The sequence below is a fragment of the Camelus bactrianus genome, chromosome 12 (assembly GCF_048773025.1).
Source record: "Camelus bactrianus isolate YW-2024 breed Bactrian camel chromosome 12, ASM4877302v1, whole genome shotgun sequence".
Lineage (NCBI taxonomy): Eukaryota > Metazoa > Chordata > Mammalia > Artiodactyla > Camelidae > Camelus > Camelus bactrianus.
The window spans coordinates 14,229,507-14,247,224 of NC_133550.1; the positions used below are offsets into that span (position 1 = coordinate 14,229,507).

The window sequence follows — 17,718 nt, forward strand, 5'->3', positions numbered from 1 at the left end:
GAATGGAAGAAGCCAGATAGAAAAGAATACTTACTGTATGATTCCATTTATGCAAAATTTTAGAAAATGCAAACTAATTTAATGCCAACAGAAAGCAAATCAGTGATTGCCTGGGAATGGTGGGGGTGGATAGAGATGGACAGAAGGAAGAGATTATAAAATGGACACAAGGAAATTTTCAGGGGTAATTTATTCATTATCTTGATTGTAGTGAGTAGTGATGATCTCACGGGTGTATACCTATTCAAAACTTAGAAAAATGTAAACTTTAAACATATGCAGTTTATATATATTAATTACATCTCAATAAAACTGTTAAAATTTATTACACAATAACTAAATGTAAACATACGTTGTCAAATCCATTTTTTAAAAGACTGACCACAGTTATTTCTATGATCTTGAAATACTCAATATGAACCCTTATTACATGACAAGCATCAATCCTGAGGTCTAAGTTACCCAAACTCTTTAAGCTTGTTGATGATACAGACATCAGCCATCATGTGTTCCTTCATTTCTTCAAGGTCATAAGGAAGAGGCCAACAGTGATTTAAAAAAAAAAAAGGATCAAATTATGTTAAACTCCATATGAAAAAATATGTCCGTAGGAATATCAAAGAAAAAACACGAAAAAGAAAAGCAGAAGGGAGATTTGGCATGCCAGATACCAGAATGTCCTCTACAGCTAATGTAATTAAACACTATGGCATTGGACTAAAAATAGATCAGTGGATGTAATATAGAATCTTTGAATAGATGTCAGTGTATGTGAGAATTATTTTTAGGTAACAAATTTCTGATTTACAAAGCTTAAAAATAGCCATGCCTGCAGCAACCCAGGTGTAGATACTCCTAAACTCTTTTATTTTTATTTTCTTTTTTGAGTACATAATACTCAAAATATTATTTTGTATGGCCCAAAATACAAAAGGGTGAAAAGTTTGCCTGTCAACCTTCCGTATTCCCTAGCAGCACTGTGTCCCTCCATAGAGACAAACTATGTAACAAGGCTCTTGTCCATCCTTCTAAGAATATAAAAATAAGCATAAATATCAAAAGACACCATTGAGGGTGGGGGTATAGCTCAGTGGTAGAGCGCATGCTCGGTGTGCAGGAGGTCCTGGGTTCCCCAGTGCCTCTGTTAAGGGGAAAGCAAAACAAAACAAAACACACCATTAAGAAAGTAAACAAATAAGGTACAAGCTAGGAAAAATATTTATATTACATATTTCCGATAAAAGACCCAACCAGACAATATGAGTAATTCTTACAAATCAACAGAAAGACAGTATAATTTTTTACGTGGGCAAATGACCTAAATAGACTTTTTTTTCCCCATGGTTTTCTTTCTTTCCTTCTTCCTTCCTTCCTTCCTTCCTTCCTTCCTTCCTTCCTTCCTTCCTTCCTTCCTTCCTTCCTTCCTTCCTTTCTTTCTTTCTTTCTTTCTTTCTTTCTTTCTTTCTTTCTTTCTTTCTTTCTTTCTTTCTTTCTTTCTATTGAAGTACAATTACAGTGTGTCAGTCTCTGGTGTACAGCACGATGTCCCAGTCATGCACATACATACATATATTTGTTTTCATATTTTTTTCCATTAAAGGTTATTACAAGATACTGAACATAGTTTCCTGTGCTATACAAAAGAAACTTTTTTAAAAAGTCTATTTTTATATATAGTGGCTAACATTTATAAATCTCAAACTCCCAAATTTATCCCCTCCTACCCACTTTCCCCAGTAACCATAAGATTGTTTACTAAGTCTGCAAGTCTGTTTCTGTTTAGTAGATGAGTTCATAGTATCCTTTTTTTCAGATTCCAAACAGACTCTTCATAATAAAAGATACACTAATGGTCAGTAAGCACATGAAAAAATGTTCAATGCCTCTGATTATCAGAGAAATGTAAATTAAAATTACCCTCCATTACAAAGACTAAAATTAAAATAGACTAGCAAAGAGGGAGTAGGGTATAGTTCAAGTGGTAGAGCTCATGCTTAGCATACACGAGGTCCTGGGTTCAATCCCCAGTACCGCTTCTAAAATAAATAAATAAATAAATAAGTAAGTAAACCTAATTACCTCCCCCCTAAAACAAAATGAAAAACATTTTTTTTTAATGGTCTAGCAAAATCAAACATTGGTGAGAAGTCCTATGCCCAGCTAGAATTCTCATACATTGCTGGTGGGAATGTAAAATGATACAATCATGTTGGAAAAACATTTCACAGTTTCTTAGAAAGTCAAGCAAAAATCTCCTCTATGACCCAGCTGTTCTGCATCTTGGTATGTATCCAAAAGAAATGAAAAAAATGTACCTACAAAATGATTTGTACATGAATCTTCATGGCAGCCTTATTCATACTAACCCAACTGAAATGTCCATCAATAGGTGAATGGATAAATATTGTGATATAGTCATAAATGGAATACTGCTGAGCAAGAGGAAAGTACAAATAATTGATATGTGCAAAACATGGAATAATCTTAAAAAACATTATATTCAGCAAAACAAGCCGTTCATACAGTAGTACATAGTGTAGAGCTCTATTTATGTGAACTTGCAAAACAAACAAAACTAATGTATGAGAGTAAAATCAGAAAGTGGTTGCCTTTGGTTGAGGAGTAGACTGGAAAGGGGCCTGAGGGAACGGTATGTCCCCGTACAGTCGAGACACTCCAAAGTTAAATGTCCATTTTATAGCTGTGGAAACTGAGGCTCGTGAAATTAAAATATTGAGGTAGCCGGGAGTAGAAGGATTAAAGGGTTGTGGGAATGTGAGCTGAAGGAGTAGAGGTGGAAGAGGAGGTAAGGCTGGATTTTGGGGAGATGGGGGTGGCATAGAAAAGGTAAGGGAGCATGTCCCCCAAGACCCACAGCCCCTGCCCCCACAAAGTCTTGCCTCTGTAGACACAACTCTTCAATCATGCCTGTCAAAAGTGGGTCTTCAACAAATGATGAATGGGTGAATAAACGAATGAATAAAAAGAGACACAAGGAATTTATTATTGTATTGGAAAGAGTACAAAGAAAGAAACAAGTCCTTCTCGGACCTTGATGGCCTCAGCTGCTCTCAGTTACACTACATTCAACAAATCTGGAAGGTCCTTCAGGTCTCCCCAGGTCTGAACAGCCATGGAGGGAGAGGGGGCCCTTGGCCCAATCTCTGGGGATGCGGGCTCAAGACAGAGCCACTGCCATTCTGAGTCTGTGCTCACCTGCCCACAGGTCTGCAGATCTCAGTCCGTGGAGTTCCCTGCTGGGGACATGCATGTCAGGACCCCTTGACTCAGAACTATGTCTGGGAATGTGGGGAGAGGAGCCCTGGTCCCAGGCTTTGCAGGCAGAGAACTTGGTGGTGTCATCTGGGCAGCAAGGGTACCCTGATCTCTAGATATGGCAGGACCAAGATCGAGGTGTCATCAGCGCCCAGAAGGTTGTCTGTGCCAGAGAAAGGTGAATTGTGAGTAAGTTCCCTCTCAGGGCCCATCCCGCACATCTAAGACATGGGAGCCCCTCACCCCCAAACCAGGCCCTGGCCCCTGATTATGGCTGTTGAATTGGGCAACAATAGGGGGCTGGCTGTTGGGAAGCGAAGGCATGTCCTCTTGGGTGGGGAGCTGAACAAGGGTCATGGTCCCTTACCTGGGTCAGGGGGCAGTGACGCCGTGCGTACCACTCCTGGCAGTACAGGCTGACTTGGATGCCCTGGCCCAGAAAGAGCATGGTCCACATGAGCACGTTCCACGCTGGGCCCGTGTGCTGGTCATGCATCATGAAGTTCAGCAACCCTGATGCAGAAGGAAAGGATGCCAGCTCCAGATACCTGTATCTTGTCTTCCTGGCTGCCTTCCCATCTCGGCACAAGGAAGAGTTGGAACAGGAAGGCACCATCGGGGAAGATCTTGAACCCAGCTCCAGAAACCCACAGAGGTCTCAGGTGGCTCATGTAAAACCAGGATTCCTCAGTTTACATGTCAGTATCCTGGATCTCATACTAAACCTCCCAGCCTCACACCAGTTTTCACCCTTTTGTCTCCTTCTGTGTGTGCCCTGCTCAGATGCTCCTCTCTGGCCAGAAATCTTTTCCCACATCCCCCAGGATACCTCCTGGCTGCCTCCTGATTCTGCCTCCCTCCCTGCTCCCAAGTCTCCCCTACCTCCCGGCCCCCAACTCTCACGCCTTCCTCCAGAAGGCACGTACAACCCCCTTCTGTCTTGGGCACACAGCCTCCGCCATCAGTCTAGAATCTGCAGGAGCAGGACTCCAGGCCTCCTCCCTCTGGAGTCTCCCCTCTCCAGTGGCAGACAGAGGCCAGGCTTACCTCCAATGACAAGGAACAGCATCAGCATGACGGGGTAGAAGAATCCCAGGACGAAGCAGAAGATGTACTCATGGACCACTGCAGAGACCAGGAACACGCCCAGCATGGCTGCCCCTCGGGCCCGGCCACTAAGGAGCTGGCAGGGGCCAGGGGAGGAGGGTGGAGTGAGTGTCCCTAAGCTCCCGGCACAAAAAAGCCCCCTCCATAAGGGAGCCAGGGGTGTGTGTAGTACAACAGAAAGAACATGGGATTTGGGGCCAGAAGGGCTGACATGTCTTATTTAAGAGCATTTTATTAGTCCATTGGGCCTTAGATGCAGTTTTTTGGTTTGTTTTTTGTTTTTTGGGGGGGGGAAGGTAATTAGGTTTATTTATTTACATATTTATTTGTTTGAATTTAATTTTTTTAACGGAGGTACTGGGGATTGAACCCAGGACCTTGTGCAGCTAAGCACGTGCTCTAGCACTGAGCTACACTCTCCCCACTAGATGCAATTTTTAAAAGGGGATATGATAATACTTACTTCTCAGGGTTACTGTGCAGATTGCGTAGCATGTGAGAATTCCTGGTAACTGAAAATTGCTATAGGCATGTTCCTTAGAAGGCTAAGAAGGGGAGAAATGCCCTATGGGGGGGGGTGTAGTTGAGGATAAGGAAAAAGGGAAGTTAGATCATAAGAAGGACTTTCTGCCCATTGGGTTGTGTAGAATGAGGGCAGACAGAAGTCAAAGGGGCTTCTAGGTCTGGAAAAGGGAAGGAGAGGACGTCCCAGAGAGGTGGAGAGGTTCCGTTAACTGTGGGCGCTGAGGGGGTCGGCAGAGCCCATACCCACAGCCCGTCCTGATACACGTAGCTGTACAGCCAGTCATGGACCACGACATTCCAAGTGCGGTAGTAGTTGGAGAAGGATGTCGAGTTCCACCAGTCCTGGGAAGGGGTGGGGCCAGGGGAGGGGGAGGTGAGCCTCAGGGCCATCTGTGCCCAGGCCCCAGCTTCTCCCCCCTGCTTCCTGCACCCCGTCTCTACAAGGGCTGGCTCCTGGCAGGAGAGAGACAGCAAGCACCCTCCTAACTCCCTCTTCGGGACCTGGGGTCCCCACCATCCCTCCGACTCTCCCTCTCAGGAAAAGAAGATTCTAAATTACCATCCCCACAAAAGCAGTTAGTCCTGGCCGGCCAGGTGGCTGGGTGATATTATAACCACACTCAGGGGAGCACATTTCTCATTGTGAGAGACTTGACAGCACAGCTGAGGTTGAAACCATGCCCCATAGGGTTAACAGAAACTGGTGACTGAGGGAGATTCCTAGCTTGTCTTACAGAACAGCAGATGAGGGAACAGCTTGTTGAAAACCCTTCTGCTGATAACCTCCCTTCACTGACCAAGCTTGCCTTTATTTTTTTTCCAACTCCTTAACCGGCCCCTATAGATAACCCCTCAGATGTATGTGTCACTATAGTAACGGGGCATACGTTTTCTGGAAACTTGGAGTTGGCTCCTGTCTAGTTCAAGTCAGCTAAGACTGGTTGGAGCCACTGACCCTAAAACTGGGCCTATGCAGGTGTCTGATGAACGACCTTTTGACATCAGAGGGCTGAAAACTCCACCTGATACGTGCCTCTGTTTTTTAACACACATCCCATGAAGAAGCATGTGACTCAGACCACTGATGACCTCACCTTTTCTCCACTTCAATCACTTTTCCCCACACCTGAGACCACCTTGCTTCTTCATCTCATAAGTAACTCAAGCCTCTGGCCTTTGGGGAGGCAAATCTGATACTGTTCTCTCTCCTCCTCACTTGGCTGCCTCCTCACTTTCTCTGCTGCAAACCTTGGCGTCTCAGTGTTTGGCATGTTGGGCGGTTGCGCCTGGTTTGGTGACAAGGTGACAGCCTACATAGCCACCATCCTCCCCACATCCTTCCCTAGCCCTTGCTGTATCCAGCTCTCAAGTGGTCCAGGTCCAGGCCTCACCCGATAGAACATCCTGTCTCCAAATCGTAGCATCTCTGCGAAGGCGTTGAGCCAGCAGTGGAGGAAGGCAAAGAAGATGAGCAGCAGCATGAAAATGCCTGGTGAGTGGAGACAAGGGGCTGCAGGTCAGACTGGCCCCCCTGGGTCCCCACGAAGCTCTGAGAGCCCCCTCAGGAAGCTCTCACCCAGCAACCAGGGCCCTGGTTCCTATCATTTGTTAATCATGCACCAACTGATGCATTCATTCATTCAATCCATTTGCTCCTGAAGCCCGTGCCAGCTGTTGGGGATATAACGATGAATGTCAAAGCCACTGGCCATTGGGAGTTGATAGAGTGGTTGGAAGGTGGGGAGTGGATGGCAATCTGAACTGAGACCCTGACAATGAGCAACTGTAGGAGGGGACAGATGTCAGGGGAGAGTCAGAGTGAGGTGTTGAAACTAAGAGTGAGGGAAGGGAGGAGTTCCCTGCTAAGCCTTCCCCAGGGTGCAGCCCTGCCTCTGGTGGGTGTACCTGGCAAGGTGGCGTGCATGATGGAGAGCACCAGGGCACGGGTGCTAAAGGGCTCCCGGCTCATGTTGGCAAAGATGGGAACACAGAGGCGGCTCAGGATGAAGCACGCATAGAGCACGCAGCCCAGGGCCTGGGGAGGGGATGGAGGACAAAACTTTGAAAAGAGTCACTGGCAGCTGCCCTTTCCTTCTAGAATTAGACTCTGGCCCAGCATCTGCCTCCTCTTCCCTGAGCACCACCCTCTGACCTCTTCCCCAGCCTCCCCTACTTCACTCCCAGAGATGCCCCTCAGCCACCATGAGTCACGAGTAGTCCACCCTTCAATCCCACCTTCTGACCTGGGCAAAGTTCTTGGCCACATAATTCCACCTGATGCTGGGTGTCCTGCAGCAGCAATGGGGATAGTATGTATTTCATCCTTTTATCTTGTTCTTGCCCAGGCTGGGGCCCAGGATCTGGGGCCCTCTCTCCACAACTCCCTCAATTGCTAGGGCCTGGGAGGATTATCTGGGGAGGTGGGGGTCTAGAACGCTCTGGACCTTCCATAACAAAGATGACAAATGGATTTTAAGCTTGAGTGTCCACTAAGGTGACCGACCACCTGGAGTTTGCCCCAGGCTCAGGGGTTTCCCGGGATGTAGGATTTTTAGCGCTAAAATTGGGGCAGTCCTGGGTGAACCAGGACAGTCAGTCACCCTTGTGTCACCATGGCCTGGGGAAGGAGGAGGGGTAGTCTACCTGCCACTTCTTCCGCATCTTTATTATGGGATGCTTCCTGAGGGAGTGGCCAGGGGCTGGGATGAGGCTAAAGATCTCAGGGAGAGGAGGGTAGAAGGGCTAGGTCCCTGATGGGCCTGGGCATTTGGGGAAGGGGGTGCAGGGTCTTACCTGGGGTAAGTCTCCCTGTAGATGAGTGTGGGGCAGAAGAGGAAATAGAGGTAGCTGGAGAAACTAGGGGCCCGGATGCCCTCACCTGGGGAGGAGTAAGAGGAGTCCATCAGTGAATGGGGAAAGGAGAGAGGACACAGGTGGGAGGGACGCTGGGCGTAGGGAGTGGGGCTGGTGAATAGAGCGGGTAGGACAGAGGTTGGGGAGATGGATGAGAAGCTAGAGATGGAATGGAGGTCGGGTAGGGGATATGAAACCTAGCAAGAGCTGGACCTGCTAATACCCCTCTTTTGCTTCCATTCCAGGCAGCACATTTGGTGGCGCAGGACCTGCGGTTGCCAGAGTTTCATTTGGCACCCACAAATTGCATCACCCATTCACTCTTTCCTCCTGTTTTGACTTCCTAATCCAAGGCTCTCATACCCTGGGTCTTTCCAGGCTAGACCTGGAAATAAGTATGTGCCAGAAGTCCTGGGCAGCAGAGTTGCCATCTCTCCGAGGTAGGACCTAAGAGAATGCCAAAGCTGTGCCCCGAGGGCAAGATGGTCTTAGAAAGTTGGAGCTTCTATGAGGATCTTGCACCTGCTGGCTTCATTCAACCAACCAAGAGGACTGAGTTCCCATCCGGGCCAGCCAAAGGCCTCACCTGTGGCGCGAAGCGTCGCAGGCACCGTCTCTCTAAGGAAGGAGTAGCTTTTCATCAGGAACCTGACCTGAGATGGAATGGAAAAGAGGGTAAGGTGCTGTGTTGCTTTGAGCAGATCACTTAACCTCTCTGTGTTCTCGAGAAGGGGAGAGGGGCGGGCAGATTGTAAAATCTGTACGGTCAAAGCCCATACTTTATCATTTAGTCAGGCGGTCTTATAGTCTAACACAAATGGCTGCTGGCATGAATCGAGGGTAGAGGGGTACTGGAAAGGGTGGAGCTTCCAGCCAGCCAACCCCTTGTGTCTCTGCGGAGTCTGATTCTATTTGTGTAGCATTCATCCTTTCATTTACATTTCTTTGAAGCCTGCTTGTTCACTCAAGTCCCTTGCAAAGAACTCCGCCCCAGTAACTAGCTCCGCCCCCACCAATACATTATCAAATGCCCTCCTTCCCAGCGGCCCCGCCCCACCATTGGTCCCGCCCATCACCTGCTCAAAGACTAGGACACAGCGGGAGGCTGGCGGGAGCTCATACTCCACCGCTACGTGGACCGGGAGGATGCCGAGCACCGCGGTGTGCGCGGCCAGCAGCAAGCAGCCGAGGCCCACCCGTAGCGTCCAGGCCACTCCGGCCTGAGACCTCACCCACAGCCGCAGCGCCTGGTAGGGCGCCAGCAGAGTGGACAGGAACATGGGAACCCATGTCACCAGCGCCAAGGGCAGCTGTCCGAAGCTGAAGATCAGTAGGTCAAACTCCAGCATCAGCCTTGGAGTGGGGATGGAGAGACAAAGTAGACAAATGTGAGGCCCATCCTTGTCCCCTTCCTCTGCAGCCGGAGCTCTTAGAAGATAAACTGAGGCATCTTGCCAAGGTTGTGAGCTCCCCATCTCTGAAGGTGTTCAAGGTGAGGTCCCCACCTCTGCTGCTCAGGACTTCTAGCACAGCGTGTTGCCCAAGGAGACTCAGTCGTGGGATGGCTTTACTTCCAAATGACCTGTAGAGCCCTTTGTGAATTGTATGGCGTTGCAGAAGGGTTCAGTACTTCACAGGTCACTGGTGTTAAGATATGAGGTTTTAAAGTTTAACTCTGATTTTTGAAACTTTTGTCATTTTGGAGTGCTGGAGCTGTAGACTTGAGTTAATAGAAAGGTTGTTGAATGTTTTGTTTGCTTAGGTTAGGAGTGGTTTGTAATGATGAAAAATTAGGAACAACCTTAATGCCCATTAGTAAAGGATTAAATGAACAAAAGCAGGCACTTCCAGACTCTGCAGTCATTAAAAACAATGGACTGACATAGAAAGATCTCTAAGACAGGTCATTTGGAAATGAAAAGGAGACAATAGGTGCAGTAAGTATCTCATTAATGTAACCCCCTACAAAATACATCTCCTTGGTTCTTATACATATCTGGACTTGAACTCATGAAAAATGCTCTGGAGGGAAACTCTCAAAACCATTAACAATGTTACCTCTTGGGGGCAGTCTGAGATGGTGGGGGGGAACTGTCACTTCCATATATTTGAAACTTTTTCTGATCCTTGTAATACTCATGTAATTAACAACAACAATTTTACCAAAAGGCAGTGCTGTTGCTGAACATGCAGATCCTTGGTTCTCTTCCTTTTACTGCTTCCCAAGCCATGTGTAGGGTGAGGCGAGGGTCATGCAAATCCAGACACCCACAGGGGTTTCCAGCCCTCTGAGGCTCTTCCCCAGAGTGGGGAGGGGCTCTGTAGGGGAAGCGACCCTCCAAGGCACTTGGGTGTGTGTGTCTGTCTTTCCCACAAGACTGGGAGTGCCTTGCAGACAGGGCTGGAGTTGGTCTCTCATCTCTCTGGCCCCAGGGGCTGGTACTTAGAAGGGGCTCAGTGGAGGTTATCTGAACTGAACAGCACTGCCATGGAAAGGAGTGTGTGCTTGTGTGTGTGTATATACACATTATGTCTGCTTCAGGACAACGGTCCAATTGGGAATTATTTGAGTAGGGGCGTAGTGTCTCCAGAGGGCTGACCCTGGGAAGCCAGACCAAAGGCCACCCAAGGCTATAGAAGGAAGAAGTCTAAGAGGGTATTTTGGGCGGGAAGGTTGTCGGAAGCAATGTTGACATGTGTCCAATAATCAGAGAGGCCCTGTGCTCAGGCTGGTGTCAGGTGAAGCACTTGGGGACCCAGAGGTCTGATCTGATCTGTGTGCTTATCCCGGGCGGGAGGGATGCCTACCTGCCCTCATCGATGAAGTCTATGGCCAGGGTGGTGATGATGAAGACACACAGGCCAGCGATGAACATGTGGTAGATGGTACGGAAGTGCTGCACCTCCATCAGCTCACTAGAGGGACGGGGCGTGAATGTCAGTGGAAGAGTCTGCAAGGCCGTGCAGACTAGCTCAGGCACTGTACGCATGTGGAGATGGGGCGTAGTGATTGGCAACTTGCAGCTAAAGGCTGAAATATGGCTGGGACTTCTGTCCAAAGCCCTTTCCAGCCCAGACACTTATCCTAGTGGCCTTTCTTCCACAATCATACCCAGGGCAAATGGAGAAACGGAACCTTAGAAACTGTCTCGAAGTCCTCCCCCAAACCACCTAGAGCCTGAAGATGAGAAATGAGGCGTTCTGGACCCCTGGCCAAAGCACTTTCTTTTCTTCCCATTCCATGTCCTCACCCCTGACTTACTCAAGCAGAGACTTGCGGATGATGAAAACTTTCCGTTTCCCCAGGGATGGCTCCCGAGTCCTGAATTGAGACAGTTGTTCTGGGTCAGGACACAAAGGAAGAAGGCAGTGGGCAGAAGGCAGGGCGCCTTGCAGAAGGTCAATACTTGGGAGCCAAGGGCAGTAGTACGGTATGGGAATGTCAGGGTTAAGGCCAGAGGGCAGGACCGGGTGGAAGGTCAGGGTCAGGGAGGCAGAGGCAATAAGGGGAGAAGAGGGAAGGCTGAAGTAAGGGTCACAGCAGTGCTGGCAAAGGGCATGTGAAATAATGTCTGCAGCTCACAGTCCTTAGGATGGAGAGGCTGCTCAGTCATGCCCCAGCCCCTGTCTCCTCAGACGCTTACCTGCTCAAGGAATCTGAAGGGATGGAGGGCACTGGGCGGTCTTGTGGTGGGTAGGATTGAACGGCTTCCCGTATGGCCCGGTCCAGCAGCTCCGTCAGCTGGCCCTGCGCCTGCTCCAGCAACTGTGCCTTCACAGCCTACAGGACAAAGCGGGGCGGGGCCCACATCCCTCCAGCCAGTCACCCTCTCATTCACCACACATTTATGGAGCCTCTCTCTATGCCAGGCACACTGCTAAGTGCTAGGGATGGAAAGATGAACAAGCAGGGTTCCTGCCCAGAGGTTCCCCCCAAACTTAATTCCCTCTGGCTTCCCAGGGCAGCAGTGAGGATCCAGGAAATATCCTTCCCATCCCCAGGTCTGAACCCCAACCACCTCATCATCTCTGACCGCATTCTCTCCTCCCTGACCCCAGCCTTCCTCTCCTGACCTCTAGCTCCATTAACAGAAGACTGTTCACTGGCCAGTCTTTGGCCTCTACCCTGATAACCTGTGTTTCAAACCCTTCCACTTTAACCCTTAGCTCTAACCAGATCTGTGGGGTTTGAACCCAAGGACAAATTGTCTTTATCACCAAGCCAGTCCTCGCCCCTCCTTCCCTCTTCTCTAGGACCTGTCTGTTTTTATCTCTGACCTCTGACATCCCTCACCTGCATATGTCGGGTCCATTGCACCAAGTCTGGGCCTCTGTGTGTCTCAGTGTTTCCTAGGAGAAGGGGTCAAAGGGGAGGAGTTAAGGTTCTGCCACTTCATGCAGGCCCAGAGGCATTCTCTGTCCAGGAAGTGCTTTCTGTGTACTCAGTAGCCTCCCCGCCCCGCAACCAGTCAAGATCTAGTAACATGGCTGGGGGGTGCGGTAGGGGGTGGGAATCAGAGGGGAAGTTATTTTTGCAGGGGGTGAGGAGGCCACTGGCAAGCAGGGAGCCTGATGACATTACTGGAAACAGGGTACCCAGGAGACAGGAAGCTACGCTAATCACCCCCTCAGGTAAGTCATAAAGATAAGGCAAGGCTATGGCACTGAATAGCTCTTCTCTCCTCCCTCCCGCAGCTGGGTAGTTAGGGGCAGAGGCTGGCCTCCCAGGACAGCCGGAAGGACTGAAGGTAACAGGAGCCCCCTCTCGACAGCACATCCCCACCTCCGGCTGCACTCCCAGAGCGGGGTTCCCCTTCTCTGGAGGGTTGGTCCTTCTGATCTCCTCCCAGCCTTTCTCTCCTCCGCAGCCGCCGGGCCGCCCTTGGCTCCATGATGTGAGTCCTGACTGGGTAGTGGTGGCCAATGAGTGTTCCCTCCCTCCCTTCAGGTTTGCCTGGCTGAGCTCTTATCTCACTGAGCTCTTCTGACAACTCCAAACACCAAAGTCCTTTCAGGAGGAGGGGTTATAGGTTATCCAGTCACCATCCAGCAGGCAGCGCCATCTCAGCTACAGGCTACAGGCTCTCCTGGCTGTCGCAGGGATGAACGCAACCCCCCAACAAACGGCCCAGCCACCACCCAGATGCCTAGCTCCCTCCCGCAGGAATGGTGGCTCTGTACCTATACAGGTCGTGGGGAGGGGGACTCTGCCTCTCTGAGGCCTGTCACCTGGTGTGGCTGCCTTCCAGTCTCATTCCCAGTAGGCTGAAGGTTAGGGAGGAGTCAGAAACATCCTCAGGTATCAGGGCACTCAGCTCCCTTAAACCACGATAAGGAACGTGAAAGAGCCTTGTCATCTTGAAAGCTCTGTGTGCGTGTGATCGTTAGTCTGAGGAGGTTGGCACCTGTGACGACTGTGGTGCTGTGGCCCCTCCAGGAAGTGCTAGGCGCCAGCGCCCCTGAACACCAACTCTCCCCCACACCGGTGTGGGTTAGCAGGGAGGCAGAAAGGAGGGAAAACAAACATTCAGCACCTGAGGAATGCCAGTCATTGTCACATACAGAAGAACCAGATTTAAATCCTCCCTGGATCATTTACTGGCTGTGGAATTTCAGGCAAATGACCCAAATATTTTAAGCTACAGTTTCCTCCTCTGAAAAACAGGGGCGAAAGTCCCTACCTCATGAGGTTACTGTAAGCCCAAAATGAGGTAGTCCAGGTAAAAGCACATGGTCCAGGGCCTAGCCCGTGGTAAGAGCTCAGTAAATAATAGTTTCCTTCCCTTTTTAGTAGGAAGTAACAGAAGAGTGCCTTGAGAGTTCCTCTTTGTTGGGTTCCCGCTGGGGATTAACTGTCAATCCTTCCTCTCCCTTTGTGTCCAAAGATCAGTATTAGAAACAAGGTCACAGCCTCAGACTCAGGCCATGGCCTCTGTCTCCCCGCCCCCACCCCCGCCTCCCCCTCCCTGGTGGGTAGTTGGGTGAGGCTTGAGGGTGTGAAACATCCACCAGGGGCTGTCTCCGTCATTCTGAGTGTGGTGGGCAGGACTGAAGGTAGTCCGCAGAAGAGAGCTGCTATGAGGGGCTGGACAAGGAGTAGAGAGAAGGGCCAGGGACTCCAGAAATGTGAGAGGTGAACACAGAGATGTAGGCCAGAGACCCCCAACACAGCTTTATTAACACTCCAAGACAACACCAGCAATCTTTCCATGTGTGAGGTCCCAGAGGTGAGGAGGACAATGGGGCAAGGCCTGAAGGTGAAGTGTGGGGCTCTGGGTTCCTGAGTTACTCATCACTCAACAAATAACCCAAGATGACAGCCCCACGCTCCTGCCAGCGCCCTGCAGCCCCCCACCCAGCCTTAGCCACTGCTTCCGGTGGGACAGGGGGAGTTTCCATTGCCGTCTGAGGACCCGGGCAGAGGCTGGCCCATGCGATCCACACACCAGCAGGGACCTCGGCGCTGCCCCTGGGAGGAGCGGCACTGGGGAGAGAGGAACACGGATCAGAGGTGCGGCCCAAGACTCCAGCAGGAGATGAGAGGGGCCCCGTGGGTCGGGGACAGGTTGTGAACTCCTGAGTCTGAGTGTGTAGTCTAAGTATGCAGCAACATCTGAGTGTTCTCAGGACAGTGAGGCCCGCTGGGTTCCCTTCCATGGCTTCTTTTCTTCACCCACCAAATTGTGCCCATCCCTCTAAGCCAGAACCGTAGCTTTCAAAGTATGGTTCCCAAACCAACAACATCAGCATCACTAGGGACCATGTTAAACATGCAGATTCTCAGGCTCTGCAGGCAGGGCTCAGCCACCCACGTATAGATCCCTCTCGCTGATTCTGATGCTCCTCATGTTTGTGAACCTCTGAGTTAGGCATTGCTGAGATAGTCAAACTCCTCTCCCTTGCTGTGGTTGGTTATTCTCTGTATTTGTGTAGGCCCTAAAGTTGGGAGATCCTTAAAGGCAGGGGCAGGGTCTTATTTATGCAACTTTGTAAGTCCCCCTCTCCCAGTCCCTGGTAGGACCCTTGTACTGACTGACAGACCAAGGGAGGAGAGGAATGGCCTTACCTGTCGCTTCCGGTAGAAGCCACGATGGTCACAATTAGGCACATAGAGGGTTTGAGACCCGCGGTAGATCTCGGTCTGGAGTTGCTGCAGCACTGAGTCCAGATGTCTGCGGCAGGGGCCCTGGGGGGAGGTATAGCTCTGCTGCAAAGCCCGCTGGCCCCGCCAGCCAGGCATCCAGGACTGATGTGGGAGTCTTCTCCAAGCCCAAGGGAGCAGTCTCAGATGGGAAACTCCAGGGATCCCCACCCTTCCTGCCCGCTTCCAGCCCCAAACGCACCATCTCAGTGTCTTGAATGCCCCCATGATTGGACCGGGAAGCAGTGGTAGAGGTTCCCGAATTTTTCTGTTGGTCTCTGTGGTTCACGTCCTGTGGGCGAGTGCTCCCTGCCTGGGGCTTGCTCTCCTTAGGATTCTCCCCTACAGCCACAAGAAAAATGGGGGAAAGAGAGGCCAGAAATTGACCAGATTTCAAAGGCCCGAGCCAAGTGGAAACTAGCAGGGCTTTTAGAGTAGGGAGGGAGTTTAGAACCTGGCTCCACCATTGCCTTCCTGGCCTCAGTTTCACTCTCTGACATATGGTGATACTACCTTTCCTGACGTTAGACTAGTTTTAAGGCTTATAAGAGAGAAGCACTTTGGAAAGCAAACATCAATACATTCATTGATCCCGAGGTCTTGGGCTTTGGCTGAAAAGACCTGGCTTTTCCGTCAGAGGCCAGCAGGGGGTGCACCAAGCCAGGGAGATGGGGCTGAAGAGCAATGGCGGTTCGAGGGGGTTAGCTGGGACCCAAGTGGAATGCGTGTCCCCGCTGTGACCCTGCTGTGACTCAGCCCACTCCTCCCAGGCCTCAGACATGGTTACTTTGGGGGCACTGCAGTGGGGACCTCTCCCTTCCCTGAGGCTCAGCCCAGCTTAAACTCAGTGGATCCAGGACCCGGCGCTATTCAGTCTTTAATCAGGGCGCTGGCAGGGGAGGGGGGAACAGGTTGCAAAGGTACAAGAATGACCTGCTTCCGACCTGCAGGGTGCTCTTTGCTCTGGAGAAAATTTCACAAAAGGTACTGAGGGACTTGGAGGAGACCTCAGGACGGGAGGGGAAAGTCAGGGTGTCAGGGCAAAGAAAAGACAGGGAGGAGAGCAGGCACTGCTTGGAATTTGCCCCAGCTGTAAAGTGAGATATTATGAGCTCTGAAGTGATCATCTCTTTCTCTCCACGTCCAGAGACAAGCTCTGCTCAGTCCCCAGCTCTCAACCTAGCCAGCTGCTCCTATCTGCCTACTACCCCAAACCGAATAACCATTTCCTTTGCAGTCCTGAATCTGATCCTTCCTCCTCCACACTCCTCAGACCTTGCCCCTCATTCCCTCTATTCAGCATCCTACTGTGACCATTCTCCCAGCTGCCTCCTCTGACCTAGACCACCCCTTTCCAGGAGGACCACTAGCAGCCTGGACCCAGGCATTTGGGACTGAAAGAAACTCCCAGTTGATTTCCCATCCCTTCCTGAGAAAGAAACCAGGAGTTCAGATGGCCTCCAGTGGGGGCCATTTGCATCTCCTGCTCTCCCCATCTTCCTGCTGCCCCCCAGCTTTCAGGTTCTGACTCACTTCTGTCCCACCCACCCAATGACTCAGTCTTCTAGTCTCCTCTCTGGGTTAGGGTGGGGTGGGGTGGGATGGGTGGAGGGTTCTGAGAATCTTTAAATCATAATCCTGATTTGGCAGATTCCTTATTTTCCCACCTCTATCCCTCCCTCCCGAGGGGGGGCCCCAGCCCCTGCCCCATAACCCTAGTCTAGTCTGAAAGAACTCTGGATATGGGCCATGGTCTATTCTCCACGCCATGTTCAGGTGCTTTGGACACCCTGATAGGAGAACAGGAGATATTTCTCAACATGCGCAGGATTTGGGAATCTGGAGTTCTCTTCCCTCGTTCTCCAAGTGGAAGCTGGGAACAATGTCTACGTCCTTTCTTTAGCTGCGGGAGCTAAGAGAGCTGGGCCGCTGTGGCAAACGGCATGTCCCTAAACCCTTCCGTTCCTCCCTTTCCCTTCAAGAGAAAATAGGCAGAGGGGCAGAAAAGGTTGCGAGGTCAGATACCTCCCTGCTTTATCCCCAGGGCCCCCAGACGCACCCCAGACTTCTAGAAGCTCCCGCACTTGCCCCTTCACCCCCCAAAATTTGTCCCCCAGAGTTGGGGAGGAGGAAGCGTCAATCGCAGGACCCAGAGGCTGGCAGGGCTGCCCGCGCGCATCCCTTCAGGACCCCGCTGGCAGATTTGCGGGTCTCACGTGGGCGGGGCAGGGGCGGGGCGCGGACTCACCCGAGGGCACGCGCGCCCGGCAGCGGCCCCGGCCCAGCAGCAGAGCCCGCAAAGGCGCCTCGTCTTCCTCCGGCGGCCGGCACTGCAGTCCTGGGGTGCAGTTAGGAGTGTAGACCCCGCACTGCTGCCCCTCCCTCCTGAGACAGCCCCCAGCTTCCGCACAGCCCTCCGCGGGAGGCCCCCCATTCTCCTCCTCCACGCAGCCCCCTGGACATCCTGCCTGCACCCCCTGCCCGCAGCCTGGGCACCGTGCCAGGGCGCCTCCTGGGCAGGCAGCGACCAGCAGAGTTAAGAGCAGTGGCGGCAGCAGCCTGTGGGGGGTCATGGTTAGGATTTTTGCCCCGTCCACTCCTCCCAGAGCAGTCGTAGCGCAGCTGTTGCCCGCCGCCGCCCCTCTGCCTTAAGTAGCTGCCGGCAGGGGCCCGGCCCTTTAAGAGCCAGGTGAAGGGGGGCGGTGGAGAAGGCAGGGGCATTCCCTAAACTGGGTGGGACTGGAGAGGCCCCCCCTCCACCTGGGTCCTCCCCACTTTTCTCTACTTCCTCCCTTCCCAGTTTCTGTTTACTTCCC

General features: G+C 51.2%; 2 protein-coding genes across 5 annotated transcripts; both read right to left on the minus strand.

Annotated features, from left to right (window-relative positions):
• Positions 1-528: 528 nt before the first annotated feature.
• On the minus strand, positions 529-13,766 carry SOAT2 (sterol O-acyltransferase 2). Of its 4 annotated transcripts, XR_012510590.1 has the most exons (16): positions 12,545-13,699; positions 12,056-12,111; positions 11,406-11,542; positions 11,024-11,083; positions 10,570-10,677; positions 8,838-9,114; positions 8,348-8,414; positions 7,702-7,786; positions 7,152-7,197; positions 6,814-6,943; positions 6,300-6,397; positions 5,152-5,250; positions 4,324-4,459; positions 3,644-3,789; positions 3,217-3,439; positions 529-1,141 (listed from the first exon to the last, which is right to left on the minus strand). XR_012510590.1 is itself a non-coding variant. In XM_010964355.3 (15 exons), exons 1-15 carry the CDS (start codon positions 12,651-12,653, stop codon positions 3,389-3,391), a joined length of 1,605 nt encoding a protein of 534 aa, XP_010962657.1. In that variant the 5' UTR covers positions 12,654-13,699; the 3' UTR covers positions 2,981-3,388. The 4 variants fall into 4 exon arrangements, 2 of the variants coding, with proteins under 2 accessions (XP_010962657.1, XP_045379481.1); XM_010964355.3 differs by lacking the exon at positions 529-1,141 and having other exon boundaries at positions 2,981-3,439; XR_006728134.2 differs by lacking the exons at positions 529-1,141; positions 3,217-3,439; positions 3,644-3,789 and having other exon boundaries at positions 4,323-4,459; positions 4,847-5,250; positions 12,545-13,766.
• A 141-nt stretch (positions 13,767-13,907) lies between these two features.
• IGFBP6 (insulin like growth factor binding protein 6) lies at positions 13,908-17,676 on the minus strand. Its single transcript, XM_074374823.1, has 4 exons — positions 17,151-17,676; positions 15,105-15,244; positions 14,828-14,947; positions 13,908-14,245 (listed from the first exon to the last, which is right to left on the minus strand). The coding sequence occupies exons 1-4, from the start codon at positions 17,473-17,475 to the stop codon at positions 14,123-14,125; spliced, it is 708 nt and encodes a 235-aa protein (XP_074230924.1). The 5' UTR covers positions 17,476-17,676; the 3' UTR covers positions 13,908-14,122.
• Positions 17,677-17,718: the final 42 nt, after the last annotated feature.